This window comes from Microcaecilia unicolor, chromosome 1 (genome assembly GCF_901765095.1).
Source record: "Microcaecilia unicolor chromosome 1, aMicUni1.1, whole genome shotgun sequence".
Classification (NCBI taxonomy): Eukaryota; Metazoa; Chordata; class Amphibia; order Gymnophiona; family Siphonopidae; genus Microcaecilia; species Microcaecilia unicolor.
Genome location: NC_044031.1, coordinates 464,406,254 through 464,425,689, shown reverse-complemented (window position 1 = coordinate 464,425,689; position 19,436 = coordinate 464,406,254). Strand labels below are relative to the sequence as shown.

Below are 19,436 nucleotides of genomic sequence, written 5' to 3'. Positions count from 1 at the left end.
TCATCGCGCCGGATTGGCCAAGGCGTCTGTGGTACGTGGATCTCCGTCGGATGCTGGTGGAGGCTCCACTTCCTTTGCCTCTGGTGCCGAACCTGTTGGTTCAGGGTCCGGTGACTTTGGAGGATCCCTGCCGATTTGGTCTTACAGCCTGGCTCTTGAGAGGGCGCAATTGAGAGACAAGGGCTACTCTAACAAGGTCATCACCACTCTCTTGCAGGCCCGTAAGCGGTCTACCTCCGCAGCTTATGCTCTGATCTGGCGCAAGTTTCAGGCGTGGTGTGTTTCAAAAGCAGTCACACCAACGCGGGCTACAGTCACGCAGGTACCGGACTTTTTGCAGGATGACTTACAAAAAGGCCTAGCTTACAATTCCCTTCGGGTTCAAGTGGCAGCGTTGGCCTGCTTCCGAAGGAAAGTCTCTGACTTGTCCCTTGCTGCTCATTCGGACATTGTCCGATTTCTCAGAGGGGCGCTTCGGCTCAGTCCTCCCGTGCGGTCACCCGTGTCCGGCCTAGAACCTGGGGCTGGTGTTGAAGGCTCTTCAGCGTTCTCCTTTCGAGCCGCTTAGGCGAGCTTCTGAGAAGGATGTGACTCTCAAGAGTCTTTTTGGTAACCATGACATCGGCTAGACGCGTATCTGAGCTTCAGGCACTTTCCTGTCGGGACCCTTTTCTACAGTTCTCGGAGTCCGGGGTAACGGTGCATACTGTGCCTTCCTTCCTGCCTAAGGTGGTTTCAGCGTTTCACCTGATCCAGCCTATTTTTCTACCTTCCTTTTCTAGGGAGGACTTTCCGGATTCCTTTGGGCAATTGCGTCTTTTGGATGTCCGCAGGGCTCTGTTGCAGTATCTATAGATGTCAAATGACTTCAGGGCTGCTGATCACCTTTTTGTATTGTTGACAGGTCCTCAACGCGGGTGTAAGGCGTCTAAGACCACTATAGCCCGTTGGCTCAGGGAAGTCATTTTATCTGCGTAGCTGCTTTCAGGACGGTCTCCGCCTGAAGCGTTTAAAGCACATTCCACGAGAGCGATTTCCTCCTCGTGGGCTGAAACGGGAGTCCTTTCTCTTCAAGAGATCTGTCGTGCGGCTACTTTGGCTTCTCAGCTCTCGTTTGTACGGCATTACAGACTGGATGTTGCAGCGAGGCAGGACGAGCATTTTGGAGCGCAGGTGCTTGCTCACGAAGTGGCCTGTTCCCACCCTACATAGGGAGTGCTTTTGTACATCCCATCAGTTAATGGATTCATCTGCTGCTGATGACAAGGAAGGGAAAATTAGGTTCTTACCTTGGTAATTTTCTTTCCTTTAGTCACAGCAGATGAATCCATGATCCCTCCCTGTCTGGTTTTGTTGTTTGTCCAGATCTTACATGCAGATATTGTATCTCATCGGGAGGAGTTGAAGACCAGTTCTCAGAGTTTCGACATGCTGTTCTATTTGCAGGAGGTTGAGGTCGTCCCTCCTTTGTTTGGTTATTTCTCCGGTTCTGGGGCGTTTGTTCACTGTGAGGAAAGTTTACGTTGTGTTACCTTTCTTATTCACTCTGCTTTGGAAGTTTCATATACTGAAGGCAGAAGGAGCTAGCCATCCAGGGTCACTGTGTCTTTTCAGTGTTCTCTATTTCCACCTGCTGGTAGGCGGATACAACCCATCAGTTAATGGATTCATCCGCTGTGACTAAAGGAAAGAAAATTATCAATGTAAGAACCTAATTTTCCCATGCCACTTCATTCTCATGTAGAAGTTCTATCTTCTCTGTTGTTGCTTTTATCTCTGCAGTGGAAGGTGCGAAGGACACTTGCATTCTCCATTCATGAGCTTGCTGTCATCCTTGGAGACTCACTCACAGCTGCAGATCTGGTTCCCATCTTCAATGGTTTTTTAAAGGATCTTGATGAAGTTAGGATAGGTGTCTTAAAACACCTGTATGACTTCCTGAAGGTAATTTGCACACACACTTTTACTTTACTGCCATAGATCCCATTATTAATACAAGTGTTGGCAAAAGTTTGTGATTTTGCCAGAGGAAGGTGGTAAAGTAGGCCTAATAAATCACATCTCAAAGCTTGGTTGGCTTTAAAATAGTATTATCTTGACACTTAAGGGCTTTCTTACAGCAATATATGCTGACTGAGAACTTGAAATGGCTTTGCGGCCCCTTCATGAATTTTGACTCGATAATAAAACTTTGGAATTTCCAACTGCATCTCTTTCAGCCCTATGGCAAAATCACAGGACTCATTACAGAGATTATTGTTTGGTTCAAAGCTCTGTTTAAAGGTATTTTTAGATGGTACCAGAACAGGCACTTTTTCAGAAATATGAGCTGTCTGCAGTTGCTTTGTCTTTTCTTTAAATCCCTTTATTGTGTAATGCATTTATAGATCTTTGGCGGCAGGGTGAATGTCCCCACCCAAGATTTAGGAACTATTGTATATAATCATCATTATTTGACCAGCTTTGATTAGGAGTGACTGCCCTATCTAGAGGGTTGTTTTTTTTTTAATTAAGAATACTTTAACAGGAGAAGCAGGAGACATAATAACCATTTTGAATGGTTAAATCTGTCAGTAGGGCATTGTTAGGGAATTTAAAGCTTTCTATTCAAGCCAGTCAGGTTTTATTTTGATATCAAAATGGACAGTCTGTTCAGATAATTTGAACACTACCATAGAGATGCACATGCTCACTCAGTCGATGCTGCATTTACTTTGATGCGGTTAAATAGTAACAGTATAAAGATAAAAATTTCTTATTGATTTATGGCCTGCTGGTATATTTTTATTATGCCTAAAAGTTTATGCAGAATTTACAAGCTGAAGAAAAGACCAAAAAGAAAAAAACACCATTGTGCAAAAGTAAACAAAAAATATTGTTGTTCTAAGTCACCAATGAATCCTTTTCATTAACTTGTTGGAATGTTGTGTTTCAACTTGTTTTACTCCCATATGCAAAAGAATTTTGCCCTGAACAATTAGTAATAAAATATATTCTCCCCCCCCCCCCCCCCAACTGAGTGCTAGGATACAGACTTGGGTTTTGTTAGCTACTGCTGTGTGTTGGATTTTAAAGCAGAAGCTGCTTATTGATGTAAACATAAAAGCTAAAAATGTAGTATAGGTTTATATGCACATATCCTCTAGAAATAACACTCCTGCAGCAACATATCATCCAGATTTCAAGATGATTGATAGCTTGTGATGAAAAATAAATTTTCTCTCTTGAGGTAATTGTGAAAGCAGTTACTTTGGACACAAAATTTTATTTTGTTTAATAGATTTTGACTAGAGTTCCTGCAGAGAGAGGTAACATTGCCAGTTTTTTTTAATCAAATCTGCTTTCACATTTTTTAACTTCTTTGCAATCCAACAGAAGCTGAAAAGAATTTTACAAAGGTGTTGAGAATGTTGCCTATCCATTTGTCTGTGTGGGAGGAAAACAGCTCACCGAAAATTTAACAGAATGGGATAAAACTTAGTGTAGAGCAAAAACTGTGAAAAGATGGCAAGTATAAAAAAAAAAGGGGGGGGGGATTGGACTAAGGTAGTTGCCTGAGGAATTATAGCCCCCTCCCCACCTCAAACACACAGAGACAACCCATGCACAGCACAAGCACGTGTAGAATAGACATGCCCACACATAGGAATTCTAAATAATTCATTATTTATGGGATGCATTTTTATTCAGTCTGATCTTTGATTCATTTTCTTTGTTGTTATTTATACTGTGAAAACTAATGACTGAATAATAGTTTTCTTGTTGGTTGCTTTGGTACTGCCAACTAATATCCAATCTGCTCAAATCAGAGCACTTACAGACTGCTTAATCCCATATATGGCCCAAAGTGGTTTACAATAAGAAATTAGGATGAAATAATTATTCTGTGCAGGGCCCCTGGGACCATTCGTCATCGGAATCGACGTTGTCTTCATCAGCACCAAGGAGCCTTGGTGACGTGCTTCGGGCGAAGGCCAAAAAGCATCATCATCGGTTACCCTCAATACATGGTACCAGGAGCTCTGGGGTGTCAAAGGACTTGGCAACTGAGAAGTGTTGGTGTCGGGAAGACTGCTCCCCCTCCTTACAGGAGGTGCTGAGGCGCTTGTCTCCTAGCAGCTGAGATCCAGCTCCCACGTCGACCCCAGCAGTTCTGCAACCTCTGCCTGAGCCGGCACCCCAGCTTTTCCCAGTATCAACCCTCGATGAGCGCATCTGGGCTTTGCTCCTTGAGCTGCTGGATGGCCTTCTGCAGCGGCATCAGGGGTGCTTGCACCTACCCTGCTTCCACTTGCAGCCTGTTGCAACCCTACCTTGTTCTTCTGACGGCAGCCATATTGAAAGGATCATCTGGGCAGCAACCATCTTTGGAAGATCATCTGAGAGGCAGCCATCTTAGCAGGATCATCTGAGAACAGCCATCTTAGGTAGCTCGTAGGGCAGCCATCTTGAGCATCTTTAGGGCGTGCCCTATGAGATCTCTTGCCTCTCAGCTGAAACCCGGATCCTCTGATTGGAGGCCTATTTAAGAGCTGGCTAGTGCCACCATCTTTGCTTCAGCTTCTATCTTGGTAGAGGTTGGTGCTCTCGTACGTGCATTCCAGTGACTAACTTTTCTACTTGCCTAGAACCTCAGATTGACCCTGACTATTCTCTGTTTGCTGCCTGCCAAGAACCTCAGATTGACCCTGACTATTCTCTGTTTGCTGCCTGACCAGAACCTCAGATTGACCCTGACTATTCTCTGTTTGCTGCCTGCCCAGACCCTCGGATTGACCTGGTCCATTCCTTGTTTGCTGTCGGCCTGGTTGTGTGGAATGTTTCATCCCTCACTGCTCTTTCCGCTTCCACCTGCCACAGCCGGCGGTCGTGTGTCTTATCCAAAAGTCCTGGTGGCCACCTACACCTGGGAGCTCAACTCCTGGGGAACGGTGGTCGCTCCCAGGTGAAGCTCGGGGTTGTTCGGCTGCCCGACTGAGTACGGCGTCTCCACATTCCACATGGTTGCTGCCCAGATGATCCTTCCAATATGACCACCGTCAGAAGAGCAAGGTAGGGTTGCAACACAGCCCTACTTGGCCCTCAGCCTGTAGTGCAGCTTCCAATGCCGGCACTGCTGTCAACTGCACCCAAGCCGGCACTCCCTCAATGTTGGTGGAGGAAGCTTTGCTGGTGTCGAGATGAGAGTCGACTTCTCAACGCCACTCTCGAGGTTCGGTCTCGACAGTCTCATTGAGAGATACTATCTGACATTGAAGAGGAGCACTCATGGGATTCAGAGGAGGATCCTTTGGACGTGTCTAATGGGATCCCCTCTGAACTCCCTCCTCCACCTGAAAGGAGAAAGTCTTCTCTGGAGAACCTTTCATTTCCATCTTATGTAAAGGAAGTGACTGATGCTATTCCGTTTCCTTTGGAAGTGGAGAATGAGCCCAAGACCAAGATGCTCGAGGTCCTGGACCTCACATCTCCTCCTAGGAGGCTGTGACTGCACCTCTCGACGAGGTACTCAGGGAAGTCCTTGTCAGGAACTGGGAGTTCCCTCTGTCGGTCCCTGTCATGCCCAAGAAGATTGACATCCAGTATTGGCTCCACAGTGACATAGTAACATAGTAAATGACGGCAGATAAAGACCTGTATGGTCCATCCAGTCTGCCCAACAAGATAAACTCATTTATATGGTATGTGATACTTTATATGTTTACCCGAGTTTGATTTGTACTTGCCTTTCTCAGGGCACAGACCTTGGAAGTCTGCCCAGTACTGTTCTTGTACTAAGTTCTGAAGCTAACATCGAAGCCCCTTAAAATTTACACTCCAGCCCATCCCTATCTTTTCAGTCACGATCAGGATGTAGACCGTAGAAGTCTGCCTAGCTCCCGTTTTGTTTCCAATTACCGACGTCACCACCCAATCTCCGCTAAGATTCCACGGAAACCATTCCTTCTAAACAGGATTCCTTTGTGTTTGTTTGTTTATTTATTTGTTAGTTACATTTGTATCCCACATTTTCCCACCTTTTTGCAGGCTCAATGTGGCTTTCATTGTGCCGTAATGATGATCACTATTTCCGGCATGAGAAATACAAAAACAGTTTAACATTAAAGTTCTTAAATGTTGAAGTAGGTTGTAAAGAACATTGGATAGACAACTCAATTCAAGCATAAGAGGTAGGGGGGTGATGTGTTAAAGTTCATTGGTGAGAGTTGATTGAAGCAGTCAAGTGTGTAGAAATCGATTTTATCTGGTTGTGGTAGAGTTTTGATGTTAGGTCAGTTATGATGGCTCATTATGGTATATCTTTTTAAACAGGTAAACATAGTAACATAGTAGATGACGGCAGAAAAAGACCTGCACGGTCCATCCAGTCTGCCCAACAAGATAACTCATATGTGCTACTTTTTGTGTATACCCTACTTTGATTTGTACCTGGGCTCTTCAGGGCACAGACCGTATAAGTCTGCCCAGCACTATCCCCGCCTCCCAACCACCGGCTCTGGCACAGACCGTATAAGTCTGCCCAGCACTATCCCCGCCTCCCAACCACCAGCCCCGTCTTTAGTAATTTCCGGAAGGCTTATCCCATGCATGTTTGAATTCCATTACCGTTTTCATCTCCACAACCTCCCGCGGGAAGGCATTCCACATATCCACCACCCTCTCCGTGAAAAAATACTTCCTGACATTAGTCCTGAGTCTGCCCCCCTTCAACCTCAATTCATGTCCTCTAGTGCTACTGCCTTCCTGTCTCCGGAAAAGGTTCGTTTGCGGATTAATACCTTTCAAAAGTTTGAACATCTGTATCACATCACCCCTGTTTCTCCTTTTCTCCAAGGTATACATGTTCAGGTCAGCAAGTCTCTCCTCGTACAGTTTGCAATGCAAATCCCATACCATTTTCAAATCCCATAGGTTTCTTTGCACCACTTCCAGTCTTTTTGCATCTTTAGCAAGATACAGCCTCCAAAACTGAACACAATACTCCAAGTGGGGCCTCACCAACGACTTGTAGAGGGGCATCAACACCTCCTTTCTTCTGCTGGTTATGCCCCTCTCTATGCATCCTAGCATCCTTCAGGCCACAGCCGTCGCATTGTTTCTTCACCTTCGGATCCTCCGACATCAACATCCCAAGTGCATCACTCTACACTTCTTGGCATTAAATTTTAACTGTTCTAGCCAAAACTGTTATTTTTTTTTTAACTTTTTTTCTTCTGCTGTGAATTTCACTCTTATAATATGATTTAACATTAAATGTTGTAAATAAAAAATTGTTTTAGAATTTCAATTAACAGTGCTCAGTGCTTACATATTACTCTGGCGGAAATTGCTCTTAGTAATACATTTATCCCAACATCATTGCACTGTAGCCCTCCCTGCCTACCTCTCGTTGACTCACATGAACATTTTCTTTTGGTCACTCTTCTTGTTTTTCTTTTATTTGCCTTTAAATAAAGTGCTGTACTTAACTTAGGGCAGGGCTCTTTTTCCTTATCGGCTATGACGTGGTGTCCTTCTAGAGTAACTAGTCACGATATGTGTGCAGTTGTGATTCTTCTATATCTCCCCATTCATTCTTAGTTTTCCATCATTCCCACTTAGTTCTTGACACTAGCTGTGTTTCGCAGTTTTCTCGCATCCTCAGGAGAACTATTTCATCTAGAACAAAAATATCCATTTAAGTGGTCACCACTTCACTCTTATCTATGTTTTTATCATATCAGTTCTATATTCCTTACTGTCTTTATTTTATATAAAGCCTCCTTTTGATTCATAAATGTTCTGTTATTTGTATCTATATCCATAGCGTACCTGGTGTGGAATCATGCTCCTACTCAAGTATTTCTTCCAAAAACCGCCCGCACATGCACTCTAGCTTATATATGAACTCCCTCTGACGTCACTTCCCTTTAAATTTGAAGCCATTCTGTTTTGCGGTTCAAACCATGTGGTGTCACCATATTTCATTGAAAAATCAATCTTTGTTCTCTTCGTCTCAGTAATCGGGCTATATCTCCACCATGGGGCACTTTTATTTGCTAATGGGGCTTGCCTCTTTGTTTACCCGAAGGTTGCTGATGTGTTCCGCTATTCTTTGATTTTTCTGATCGTGTACCCTATGTACCATTTTTGACATGAGCACACGATACCATACACTACCTGGGTGGATCATCAGTCTTGGTGGTTAGTCAATATATTTTCCCTGTTCTCGGGTGTTTTACTGATGTCGTTTGCCAAACATATTTGCAATATACACATTTCGAGCAGGGCGTATGTCCTCCTTCTCCATATTTTATCTGATCTCTATCACTCCCTGTACGATATTTCAACATATGCATAAAGGAATCCTGTGCAGAAGGAATGGATCCTCAGAATCTTAGCCAAAATTGGGTGGCGGAGCAGGTGGGGGGAAGAGGGGTTGGTGGTTGGGAGGCGAGGATAGTGGAGGGCAGACTTATACGGTCCGTGCCAGAGCCGGTGATGGGAGGCAGGACTGGTAGTTGGGAGGCGGGAAGTACTGCTGCGCAGACTTGTACGGTCTGTGCCCTGAATAAGGCAGGTACAAATCAAGGTAAGGTTTACACATATGTTTGTCTTGTTGGGCAGACTGGATGGACCGTGCAGGTCTTTTTCTGCCGTCATCTACTATGTTACTATATATTCCTAGCTCTTGTATATGCAAACATCAGGCTTTCTTTAAAATCCAGTAACAATAATATTGGCCAATGTTTCCTGATTGTTTTTCACTCGCCCCCTTTGGGTTGAGCGTGGTAACACGCAGGTAAACCTTCCACGATGTTCTTTTTCTGTTTTAGTTGATTGTAATAGCCACTGCTGGTGTGTACTGGCTGCTGTTTTTTGTGCTTTTTTGATTATTCTTGTGGGATATCCTCTGGTTCTGAAACGTTCGGATAGCTTCACTGCCTGTGCTTTGAAATTGTCCTCAGTGCTGCATAATTTTCTTATTCTCAGAAATTGGCCTGTTGGGACACAATACTCCAAGTGGGGCCTCACCAACGACTTGTAGAGGGGCATCAACACCTCCTTTCTTCTGCTGGTTATGCCCCTCTCTACGCAGCCTAGCATCCTTCTCGCCATGGCCGTCGCCTTGTCGCATTGTTTCTTCACCTTCAGATCCTCCAACACCAACACCCCAAGGTCTCTCTCCCGAGTCGAGCTTACTAATCTCTCCCCTCCTAACCGGTATCTCTCTTTTGGGTTTCTGCACCCCAAGTGCATCACTCTACACTTCTTGGCATTAAATTTTAACTATTATAATAACCACAGGGACTTCCTATTTCAATTTTTTATACACAATTTAAATCCCCCATTGCCTAACACTGAGGGAAAAAACTTGAACCACATAAAGTGTTGTTCACATATAAAATGCTGATTTATTGGGCTCCGCATATATCATCATTTTACAAGTGCAACTTATCTATGTACTTATACTCACATATTCTTATTACTCTCATTACCCTTATGTAAAGCCCAATGATCATTTTCTTAAAGGTACAAATAACACACAATCACCATTTATACAGCTTAAACCATTAGTGCATCGCTCACGTGCTTATCACCATCATGAACCAATTAACTCAATTGAACATTGTTATTATTGCGCCATTCTACTACTGGCGCCAACATTCTCTTTCAAAAAAGCTTGCCTCCTACAAGCCGATAATGTATGGATTATAACTTCCATTCTTATTCGCTCAATAGAGATCAAATGTCACTGATATATGAACTTTCTGTTCTTAATCACTTGATAGAGTTCAGATGTCACACTTAAGTTTCAATGCATAACCCACTCCACTGCTTGTATTTGTGCTGCACAGGTATGCACATCCCTCATCCAGTTTTTTGGTTACCCAGTCAAAAAAGTCAATAAGATTCGTTTGGCAGGATTTTCCTTTTGTAAAGCCATGTTGCCTTGGGTCCTGTAACCCGTCAGCTTCTAGAAAGTTAACTATCCTTTCTTTCAGCAGCGACTCCATTATTTTTCCTACCAACGACGTGAGACTTACCGGTCTGTAGTTTTCCCACTTCTTCCCTGTCTCCACTTTTGTGAAGAGGGACCACATCCGCTCGTCTCCAATCTCGCGGAACCTCTCCCGTGTCTAAAGATCTATTAAATCTTTAAGAGGTCCCACCAGGACTTCTCTGAATTCCTTCAGTATCCTGGGATGTATCCCATCCGGCCCCATAGCTTTATTGACCTTCAGATTCTCCATCTGTTTATAAACTCTTTCTTCCGTAAATGGCTCAGTATCCACTCCATTCCCAGATGTTCCTTTGGCAGCCAACCGTGGTCCTTCTCCAGAATTTTCCTCCGTGATTACCGAAGAGAAATAATGGTTTAGCACGTTTGCTTTATCTTCATCACTCTCCACATAGCCATTCTCATTATCTTTCAGTCTCGCAATTCCATTCCTATTTCTTCTCCTTTCTCCAATATATCTGAAAAAAGTCTCGTCACCTCTTTACATCTTTAGCCATTTTTTCTTCCGCTCACGCTTTCGCTAGCTGTATTTCCCTCTTCGATTCTTTCAGTTTAATCCAATAATCTTTTCCATGATCCTCTTGTTGCATTCTTTTGTATTTCTTGAACAAAGCCTCTTTTGCTCTTATTTTTCCAGCTACTTGTTTAGAAAACCATATAGGCTTCCTGCTTCTCTTGTTTTTGTTTATTTTCCTCACAAAAAGATCAGTTGCCATATTTATAGCAGCCTTTAGCTTGGACCACTGTTTTTCCACTTCTCCTACACCTTCCCATGCCAACAGCTCCTTCTTCAGGTATTCCCCCATTTTATCAAAATCAGTACATCTGAAATCCAGTATTTTGAGTTTTGTGCGTCCGCCTTCGCCCTTATATGAAACCATACGGTGTGATGATCACTATTACATAGGTGGGCACCCACCTGGATATCGGAAACACTACCTCCATTTGTGAGCACTAGATCCAGCATCAACCCTTCACTCATGGGTTCCGTCACCATTTGACTGAACAAGGCACTTTGACAGGCATCCACAATTTCCTTACTTCTTTCCGATTCCGCAGACGGGACGTTCCAATCCACGTCAGACAAATTGAAATCTCCCAACAGTAGCACCTCCCCTTTCATACCAATCTTTTGAATATCTTCTATCAGATCCTTGTCTAACTTCTCCATTTGCACAGGAGTTCTGTAGATAACTCCTGTGTGGATACAGATTCTGTCTTCTCTTTCCAGGACGATCCATAAAGTGCACCTCGTTTTGATAGGCCTCAGTTTCCTCACAATTCCATGGTAGTGGAGTCCCTCCTCAAAAGAGCCAGGAGTTCCAGGGACTATACCTTGGTGCCCCCAGGCAGAGAAGCTAGAACCCTGGATTCTTTTGGGAGGAAGATGTACCATACTTCAATGCTCATTTCCCATATACAGTCATACCTACTCTTCATGAGTGTCTACTTGGAAACTTGGTGCGACAGCTGTTGGACTTGGTGGATGCGTGCCCTCCTGAGCAGGCCAAGCCTTTTCATCAGTTGATCAAGCAGCAGAAGGTGTGTCGAAAGCTCTTGGCCAGGGGCGCTTATACATGGCATCTAGGATCTCTGCTCAGAGAATAGCAGTGCACAGACTCCCATGGCTGCGTGTTTCTGACTTGGAACATTCTGTTCAGCAGAGATTGGCAGATGCCCCTTGCCGGGGGGATAACCTTTTTGGAGAGAAGGTTGAGGAGATTACTGGCCAAATCAAAAAAACACAATACCATCTCTTCTCTCTCCCGCCGGGCACCTTCTGCATCAACCTCCTCAGCTAGGAGGACTTTGGGCAAACCAAGGAGGAGTTCCTACTACTATCCTAGGTGTAGGTACAACTCTTCAGCTCGCCAGCCTATTTAGGCTCAACCCCAGTGCGCTTGATCCCATCAACAGTGTGCACCTAAGGCCCCTGCTGCTCCCCAGGCAAAGCAAGGACGAGTTTTTGGCTGGCTCCAGCAGCGCATAGCCACAATGAAAGTGTCCATCCCAGACGACTTGCCAGTCGGGGGGAGGTTAAAAGTTTTTCACCAAAGGCAGCCTCTTATAACCTCCAGCTGGTGGATTCTTCAAACAGTCCGTCTTGGATACACCCTCAATTGGCATCTCAAACCTCCAAATTTCCCACCAAGAGCTCATTCATTCAGCTTTCAGCACAGGCAGGTACTTGCAGAGGAACTCTCCGCCCTTCTGAAGACCCATGATGTTGAACCTGTTCTACCAGGAGAAGAAGGGCAGGGATTCTATTCTAGGTACTTTCTTGTGCAGAGGAACACGGGGGATGCATCCTATTCTAGACCTAAGGGCCCTGAACAAATTAGTAGTCCGAGAAAAGTTCAGGATGGTTTCCCTGGGCACCCTTCTCCCAGTGATTCAGAAAAACTATTGGCTGTGCTCTCTGGACTTAAAGGATGCATCTTCTCACACCCTGATACTTCCACCCCAAAGGAAGTATCTTTGGTTTCACCTGGGAACACATCACTTTCAGTACCGCAAGTTGCCTTTTGGCCTAGTGTCAGCTCCCAGGGTCTTCACCTGGTGGTAGTTGCAGCATCGCTACACAGACTGGGAGTCCATGTGTTCCCATATCTCGATGATCGGCTGATGAAGACCACCTCTCTGGACAGAGCTCAGGAAAGTCCCATCTTTGCCCTGTCTAGTAGTTGGAGTACATTGGAGCCCTGCTCAATACTTGGATGTTCAAGCCTACCTCCTGGACTTGAGAGTGGGCAATCAAGTCACACTCACGTCCAAGGTTCGAGCCTTTCAGCAGGTCACAGCTCAGCAGATGTTGAGATTGTTGGGCCACATGGCTTCCACAGTGTACATTACATTCATGACACAACTTCACATGAGATTGGCTCAATGGACCCTAGCTTCTCAGTGGTATCAAGCTACGGGGAACCTAGAAGATGCCATCCGAGTGTCCCCAGAGCTTGTATGCTCCCTTCAGTGGCAGTCTGGGACTTCCATTCCAAATTCCTCAGCCACAAAAATGCTGACGACGGACGCATCTCTCCTGGGATGGGGAGCTCATGTAGATGGGCTTCACACTCAAGGGGCTTGGTTCTCCCAGGAAACAATTTTTCAGATCAACCTCCTGGAGCACCGAGCTATCTAGAATGCTCTAATGGCTTTCAGAGATTGGCTATCTCACAAAAATTGTTCTCATCCAAACAGACAACCAGGTTGCAATGTGGTACACCAACAAGCAGGAGGGCACCGGATCATGTCCTCAGTGTCAGGAGGCCATCTGGATGTGGCATTGGGCTCACCAGCATGGCATGTTTCTTCAAGCCACTTATCTGGAAGGCAAATACAATACCCCGGCTGACAGACTGGCAGGATAATGCAACCTCACAAGTTGTCTCTCAGTATGGGCATAGCCCGCAAGATGATCTGAGCATGGGGCACTCCCTCGGTGGATCTTTTTGCCACTCAGATCAACCACAAGATCCCTCAGTTCTATTCCAGGCTTCTTTCATGACAGGCTAGCGTCAGATGCCTTTCTCCTCAATTTGGGGACAGGATTTCTGTATGCCTATCCTCCCATACCTCTAGTGGGAAAAACCTTGTTGAAACTCAAGCAAGACCACGGAACCATGATTCTTATCATGCCGTACTGGCCATGACAGATGTGATTCTCTCTTCTTCTGGAGTGTTTTCCAACCCTCATCACACAGAATAAGAGGTCACTTCTACGTCCCAACCTCCAATCTCTGGCTCTCACAGCTTGGATGTTGAGAGCCTAGAATTTGCTTCCCTGGGTCTCTCGGAGGGTCTTTCCTGGGTCTTGCTGGCTTCCAGGAAAGATTCCACTAAGAGGTGCTACTCTTTTAAATGGAGAAGTTTTGCCGTCTGGTGTGAGAGCAAGACCTTAGATCCCCTTACTTGTCCTACACAGACCCTGCTTGAATACCTTCTACACTTTTCAGAATCTGCTCTCAAGACCAACTCTGTAAGGATTCACCTTAGTGCAATTAGTGCTTATCATCAACGTGTAGAAGGTAAGCCCATCTCTGGACAGCCTCTAGTTTTTCACTTCCTGAGAGGTTTGCTTTTGTCAAGCCCTCTGTCAAACCTCCACCAGTGTCATAGGATCTCAACATCGTTCTCATCCAGCTGGTGAAAGCTCCTTTCAAGCCACTGAATTCCTGCCATCTGAAGTACTTGACATGGAAGATCATTTTCTTGGTGGCTGTTACTTCAGCTTGTAGGGTCAGTGAGCTTCAGGCCTTAGTGATGGATGCATCTTATACTAAGTTTAATCACAACAGAGTAGTCCTCCTTCTAAAAGCGGCGTCAGAGTTCCATCTAAACTAGTCAATTGTCTTGCCAGCATTCTTTCCCCAACCTCATGCCCATCCTGGCGAAAGCAGCTTGCACACCTTGGACTGGAAGAGAGCATTAGCCTATTACATGGAGCGGACAAGGCCCCACAGATAGTCCCAACAGGATGAGGGTCACCATTGGGAAACGCACCATTTCAATTTGGCTGGCAGATTGCATTTCCTTCACTTATGCCCAGGATGAGCTGACCTTTCAGGATCATGTCATGGCCCATAATGTCTGAGCCATGGCCTCGTCGGTAGCCCAATTTAGGTCAGTCACCATTGAAGAAACTTGCAAGGCTGCGATATGGTCTTCAGTCCACACATTCATATCATACTACTGCCTCTAGCAGGATACCTGACATGACAGTTTGAACAGACAATGTTGCAGAATTTGGGGTCTAGAATCCAACTCCACCCTCCTAGGCCCATTTTATTCTGTTCCAGGCTGCACTCTCATTCAGATTGTATATAGTTTTAGGTTAATCTGTGTTAAGTCCTCGCTATTGCGAGGCCCAGTTCACTAATATTTGTTATTTTTGGTGTGCCTGGACGCTAGGAATTCCCCCACTTGTGAAAATATAGAAGCCTGCTTGTCTTCAAAGAAACGAAGATACTTACCTGTAGAAGGTATTTTCCAAGGACTGCAGGCTTATATTCTCACAATCCCTCCCACCTCCCCTTAGAGTTGTCTCCCTTGTTGTTTTTACTTTATTTTTTGCTTTAGTATTAAACTGAGGAGACTGCATTTGCTTGACGGGCAGGAAGGCACTCGCTCATGCGTGGTGGAGTGAGGCTTGTGCTCCACAAAAGCTCTCATTTAGCTTGGTAAATACCAGACTGGGCAACGCGGATTGGCGTCACCCAATTGTGAGATATAAAGCCTGTTGTTCTCTGAGAATACCTGCTACAGGTAAGTATCTTCGCTATGTGTCTGAAATGCTGGTTTTAGAGTCTATCACAAGACAAGAAACTCTTCTCTCAAAGGTTCACATTTAAGACATTTTCTAAATCAAAGACCAGAGTTGGCAGAGTATACAAATGTTTTCTGTCAGGATAGGTTGTAATGAGTAAACTATGTTGGAGAAAGAGATTCAACAGAAGTGTGCAGATATTCCATTTGCTTAAAGCTTTGATTATGATCTACACACCTAAGCTCTGATAAACATTTACATTTATTTTTTTTTCAGCTTCTCCATCTTGATAGACGGCGAGAGTATCTCTATCAGCTGCAGGAGTTCCTGGTGACAGACAATAGTAGGAACTGGCGTTTTCGAGCAGAACTGGCTGAGTGAGTATTCACCCTTTGCTTAGAGATTTTCATTTCCTTCACAATTATTTTCTTCTTGTTTTCAGGGTTAATTGGTTTTTTTTTGTGTTTTACAATAAAGAGTAAATGAACAGAACCAATGGCCTTCCAAATAGTATCACTGGTTTCTGCAGGGAAGAAATGGATTTATTGTGAAATTACTCCTTTACCAGGAAAAAGGTAGCAGCTTTTGGTGGCAGGGGTTAGAGGCCATGTCATGACATTGCTGCAGTTTCTGAAAGTTAAGAGAGCAATACAAAGGGATGATGGGCCTGTAAAATAAATATCTTCCCTCTAGTAACTTGTTATTTTACTTTGTTTTGTGTCTTTGCATAGCAGGTTTAGTATGGGTTCTTTCTCATTTGAGCTTGGTAAATAGCACTTGATTGGGTTTAGGAACATACTGTACTTGAAGAAGTAAGGTGGAAACAATAGGGTAGGGTAAGGTAAAAAAAATGGGAGAGTAAGTCTAACACTAGAGTATTAGCTTGTCAGATCAGACACATCTTGAATCTTGGAATTGCATATCTTTGTTCTAAAAAAGAAAATGCACTTGAGCCTAAATATTTTTTTTTTAATTATTCGACTTATGCTCATATGACCTGTGCAAACTGTTAAGGTTTCAAATTCAAATATTACCTATCATAGGGGAGGGCAACCACGGTCCTTGAAGACATACAGTGGAATTAGTACTTGCAATTCAATTTCATGCATATTCATTGTGGAAATCTCGAAAACCCAACTGGGTGGTGGCACTCAAGGGCCTTGATTGCCTACCCATGACCTATCAAGTTGTCTGAGTGGAAGTTTGTAATAAATAACCCGTGTTGGAACCACATTGTATACAGTAATGTCACTGGTCTACCTCCATCTGCTGGCAGGAGGGGATAACAACATAACAACCCATTCGTTCAGAACAGTGTCACTGACTAAAGAAAAGAAAATTGTTAGGTAGGACACAATAGAATTCTGAGTAGGTACTAAGATCTGAATATTGTCAGCATAAAGAATAGAATATTTACTGTATGTTTGTACTTGAATATGTTAAAAACAGTAAAAATAGTTTTAAAGAAAGTGTATATTCAATTCCAAGATTCAAGTTGCAAAAAGGGTGCAATTAAATACTAAGGGCCCTGTTTACTAAGCGGCGTTGTAGGTGCGCTAACTTTTTAGCTCATTCTAACACTAAAGACACCCATAGGAATATATGGGTGTATCTAGCATTAGGACGCGCACCTACAGGTTAGCACACCTACAGCACAGCTTAGTAAACAGGGCCCTAAATATTAAATATTGCAGGTAATGTGGAACTCTGAGAAACTCCTATATGTACAATTACTGGTGAAGAGGTTATCAACATTCATTTGTGGTGGTCTGTCTGTCAAATTTGAGATGAACCACACTAATACAATATCAATCAAACTGATTTCATACAGTCTCCTTGCTTTTCTCAGCATCTTTGCTGACATCCCATCATGCTCTCACCTCCTCTCTTCACTGTAACTGTGCAATTGGGTCAAAATGGAGTGACTCCAAACTGCATCCGCTCAACTCTGCCGCATACCAGGTCCAGGTTCCCTTTGTCTAATACGTTTATTTGTTTGTTTGTTACATTTGTATCCCACATTTTCCCACCTATTTGCAGGCTCAATGTGGCTTACATAGTACCGGAGAGGCCCTTGCAGACTCCGGTGAGAACAAATACAAGGTGATGTCGTGGTAAGATAAAGTACATGTGGCACAGCCACATTAGGGAATTGTAGAATGGAAGAGTTGTGTTATGATCATTACGTGCTTTAGTTTGGTCGTGTTGCTGAGGTTAGGCATTTAGATTGGATCGGTAGGGTATGCCTTCTTAAATAGGTTAGTTTAAAGATCAGAAACCATTAATTGTGACATATATAGCAATAATAAGGGAGATTGGGGGAAAGGGGACTTTTTCACATAGAAACAGAGAAAAATGAAGACAGATAAAAACCATCACTGTATATAGTAAAATGAGATACAATAAAAACATGAAATAAAATTGAAACAAATTAATATACAAATATAAAACAAAAAAAAAGTAAAATAATACGTGTCCTCAACAATAACACTTAAGATCAAATCAAACACAGAGCAAATTCCAGTTTGGATTCCAAGGAAGAGATGATGTGGTTGCAACATTGCTTGGCAACTCAGACTGAACACAGAAGAAATATGCCTTCACCTTCTTCCTCAAAGACAGCAGATCTGTTTGTTTCAAATCTAGCAAGAGAATTCCCTAAAACGGTGCCTACAATTAAAAACACATGATGGAGAGACTCTATTAGCCAATAACAGGTTCCAAATAACCAAAACTAGCTAAAAAATCATAAATCTAAAAAAGAAAGGAACATCGTAATGATTTAAAATGTCTTACAAATCATTAACAATACTTTTAATTTGTGTACACCTGTGTTACAGTGGCCTCAAGTTAATAGCCGTGTGATGGTGTTTTGATCAACTGGAGTGACTTCAAGGAGGAAATTGATAAAACTAATAAAATGGAATTATAGTAATCAAGGGGTGATTAAGACCAGTAATTGAAGAGCAATCTAAAATCATCATAGGATAAAATTATTCTCAATAACCACAACTTAAAAATGAATTTCTCACTACATCCTCACCCCCAAATTCTAGAAAGTTGTATACCCAAATTTGAGACTAGCGCACAAATTTGGACATGCACGTTATAGAATGTCAGTTGCATACATAACATAATTTAATAATGAGCATTAACAGGTTATAATTGGCCTTGGCACCAATTAGAAGGCGTGTAACTGCCCCTACTTAGTATTGTATAAGTTGCATGCTCAAAGTCCAGAGCAACTTCAAGGGGGGGTGGACCTTGGGAGGGCTTTGGCGTATCAGGCAGTTACATGCCTGGGTTATAGAATGCTAGCAATTACATGCCTAACTACCTACACTTAAGCATAAGCATTTACACCAGCCGTTGAGCTAGCATAAATGCTTGCACCTAAAGTTAGGTGTGTAAATGCGGACACTAGTACTTATAACCAGGGCTGTGGAGTCTGAGTCGGCAGCAATTTTGGGTACATTGAGTCGGAGTTGAAGTCGGCAAAAATGTACCGACTCCGACTCCTCATACATTTGAATAAAGTACTTCTCTGCTGTGAATAAAGCTTAGTACCTAGTTGTTTCACTAGTGTGAAGTCCAGCTGAACTATTTTGCTGGAGAGCTTCCCTCTGCTCAGTCTCCCTTTGCATTTACTGACCTGCTGTAGAGCACCTCCTCTCTGACCCCACAGTGAACTTAAGCTCCAAGAGAAGATCATTCAGCACACACAGATAAGGCAGCAGAGAGACGCCACCCAACTTCCTCTCTCTCTGCAAGAAGAGCTTTATATTTTAGTGGAAGTGGCACACCATTCACAATGGCAAAAAGAATGTCAGGAAACATGACAAAGTCTGCTGTTTATGAACACTTTACAATATCAACAGATGGGAAACATTATGTATGTCAGTGTATTATAGAAGATGATGATGGTGAAAAAGCATGTGATGCAAAAATTAGCAGTTTCAGTGGTTATGAAAAAAATGCACCTACAAGAGCATCAAATTTAAAAAGACACTTGCAGCGTTTCCATCCTAAAGTGTTAGAAGCTGTGAATGAGAAAGATAGCAATGAAAACATTCCATCTACTTCAGGGTCAATAAAAGATCAGAAATCTACTGGAGGCCAGACACAACTATCAAGATTTTTTACAGCTGACAAAGTTACTATAACAAT

The 19,436-nt window shown here is 43.5% G+C and overlaps 1 protein-coding gene across 4 annotated transcripts in view; it reads left to right on the top strand.

Moving 5' to 3' along the window:
* PPP4R1 (protein phosphatase 4 regulatory subunit 1) overlaps positions 1 to 19,436 on the top strand; it is a 309,323-nt gene that overhangs the window by 207,292 nt on the left and 82,595 nt on the right. For all 4 annotated transcript variants that reach the window (XM_030213410.1, XM_030213404.1, XM_030213420.1 and 1 more), the window contains 2 exons: positions 1,783 to 1,944; positions 15,546 to 15,646. In XM_030213410.1, the coding sequence (XP_030069270.1) occupies positions 1,783 to 1,944; positions 15,546 to 15,646 (263 nt within the window). The remainder of the gene's footprint in view (positions 1 to 1,782; positions 1,945 to 15,545; positions 15,647 to 19,436) is intronic.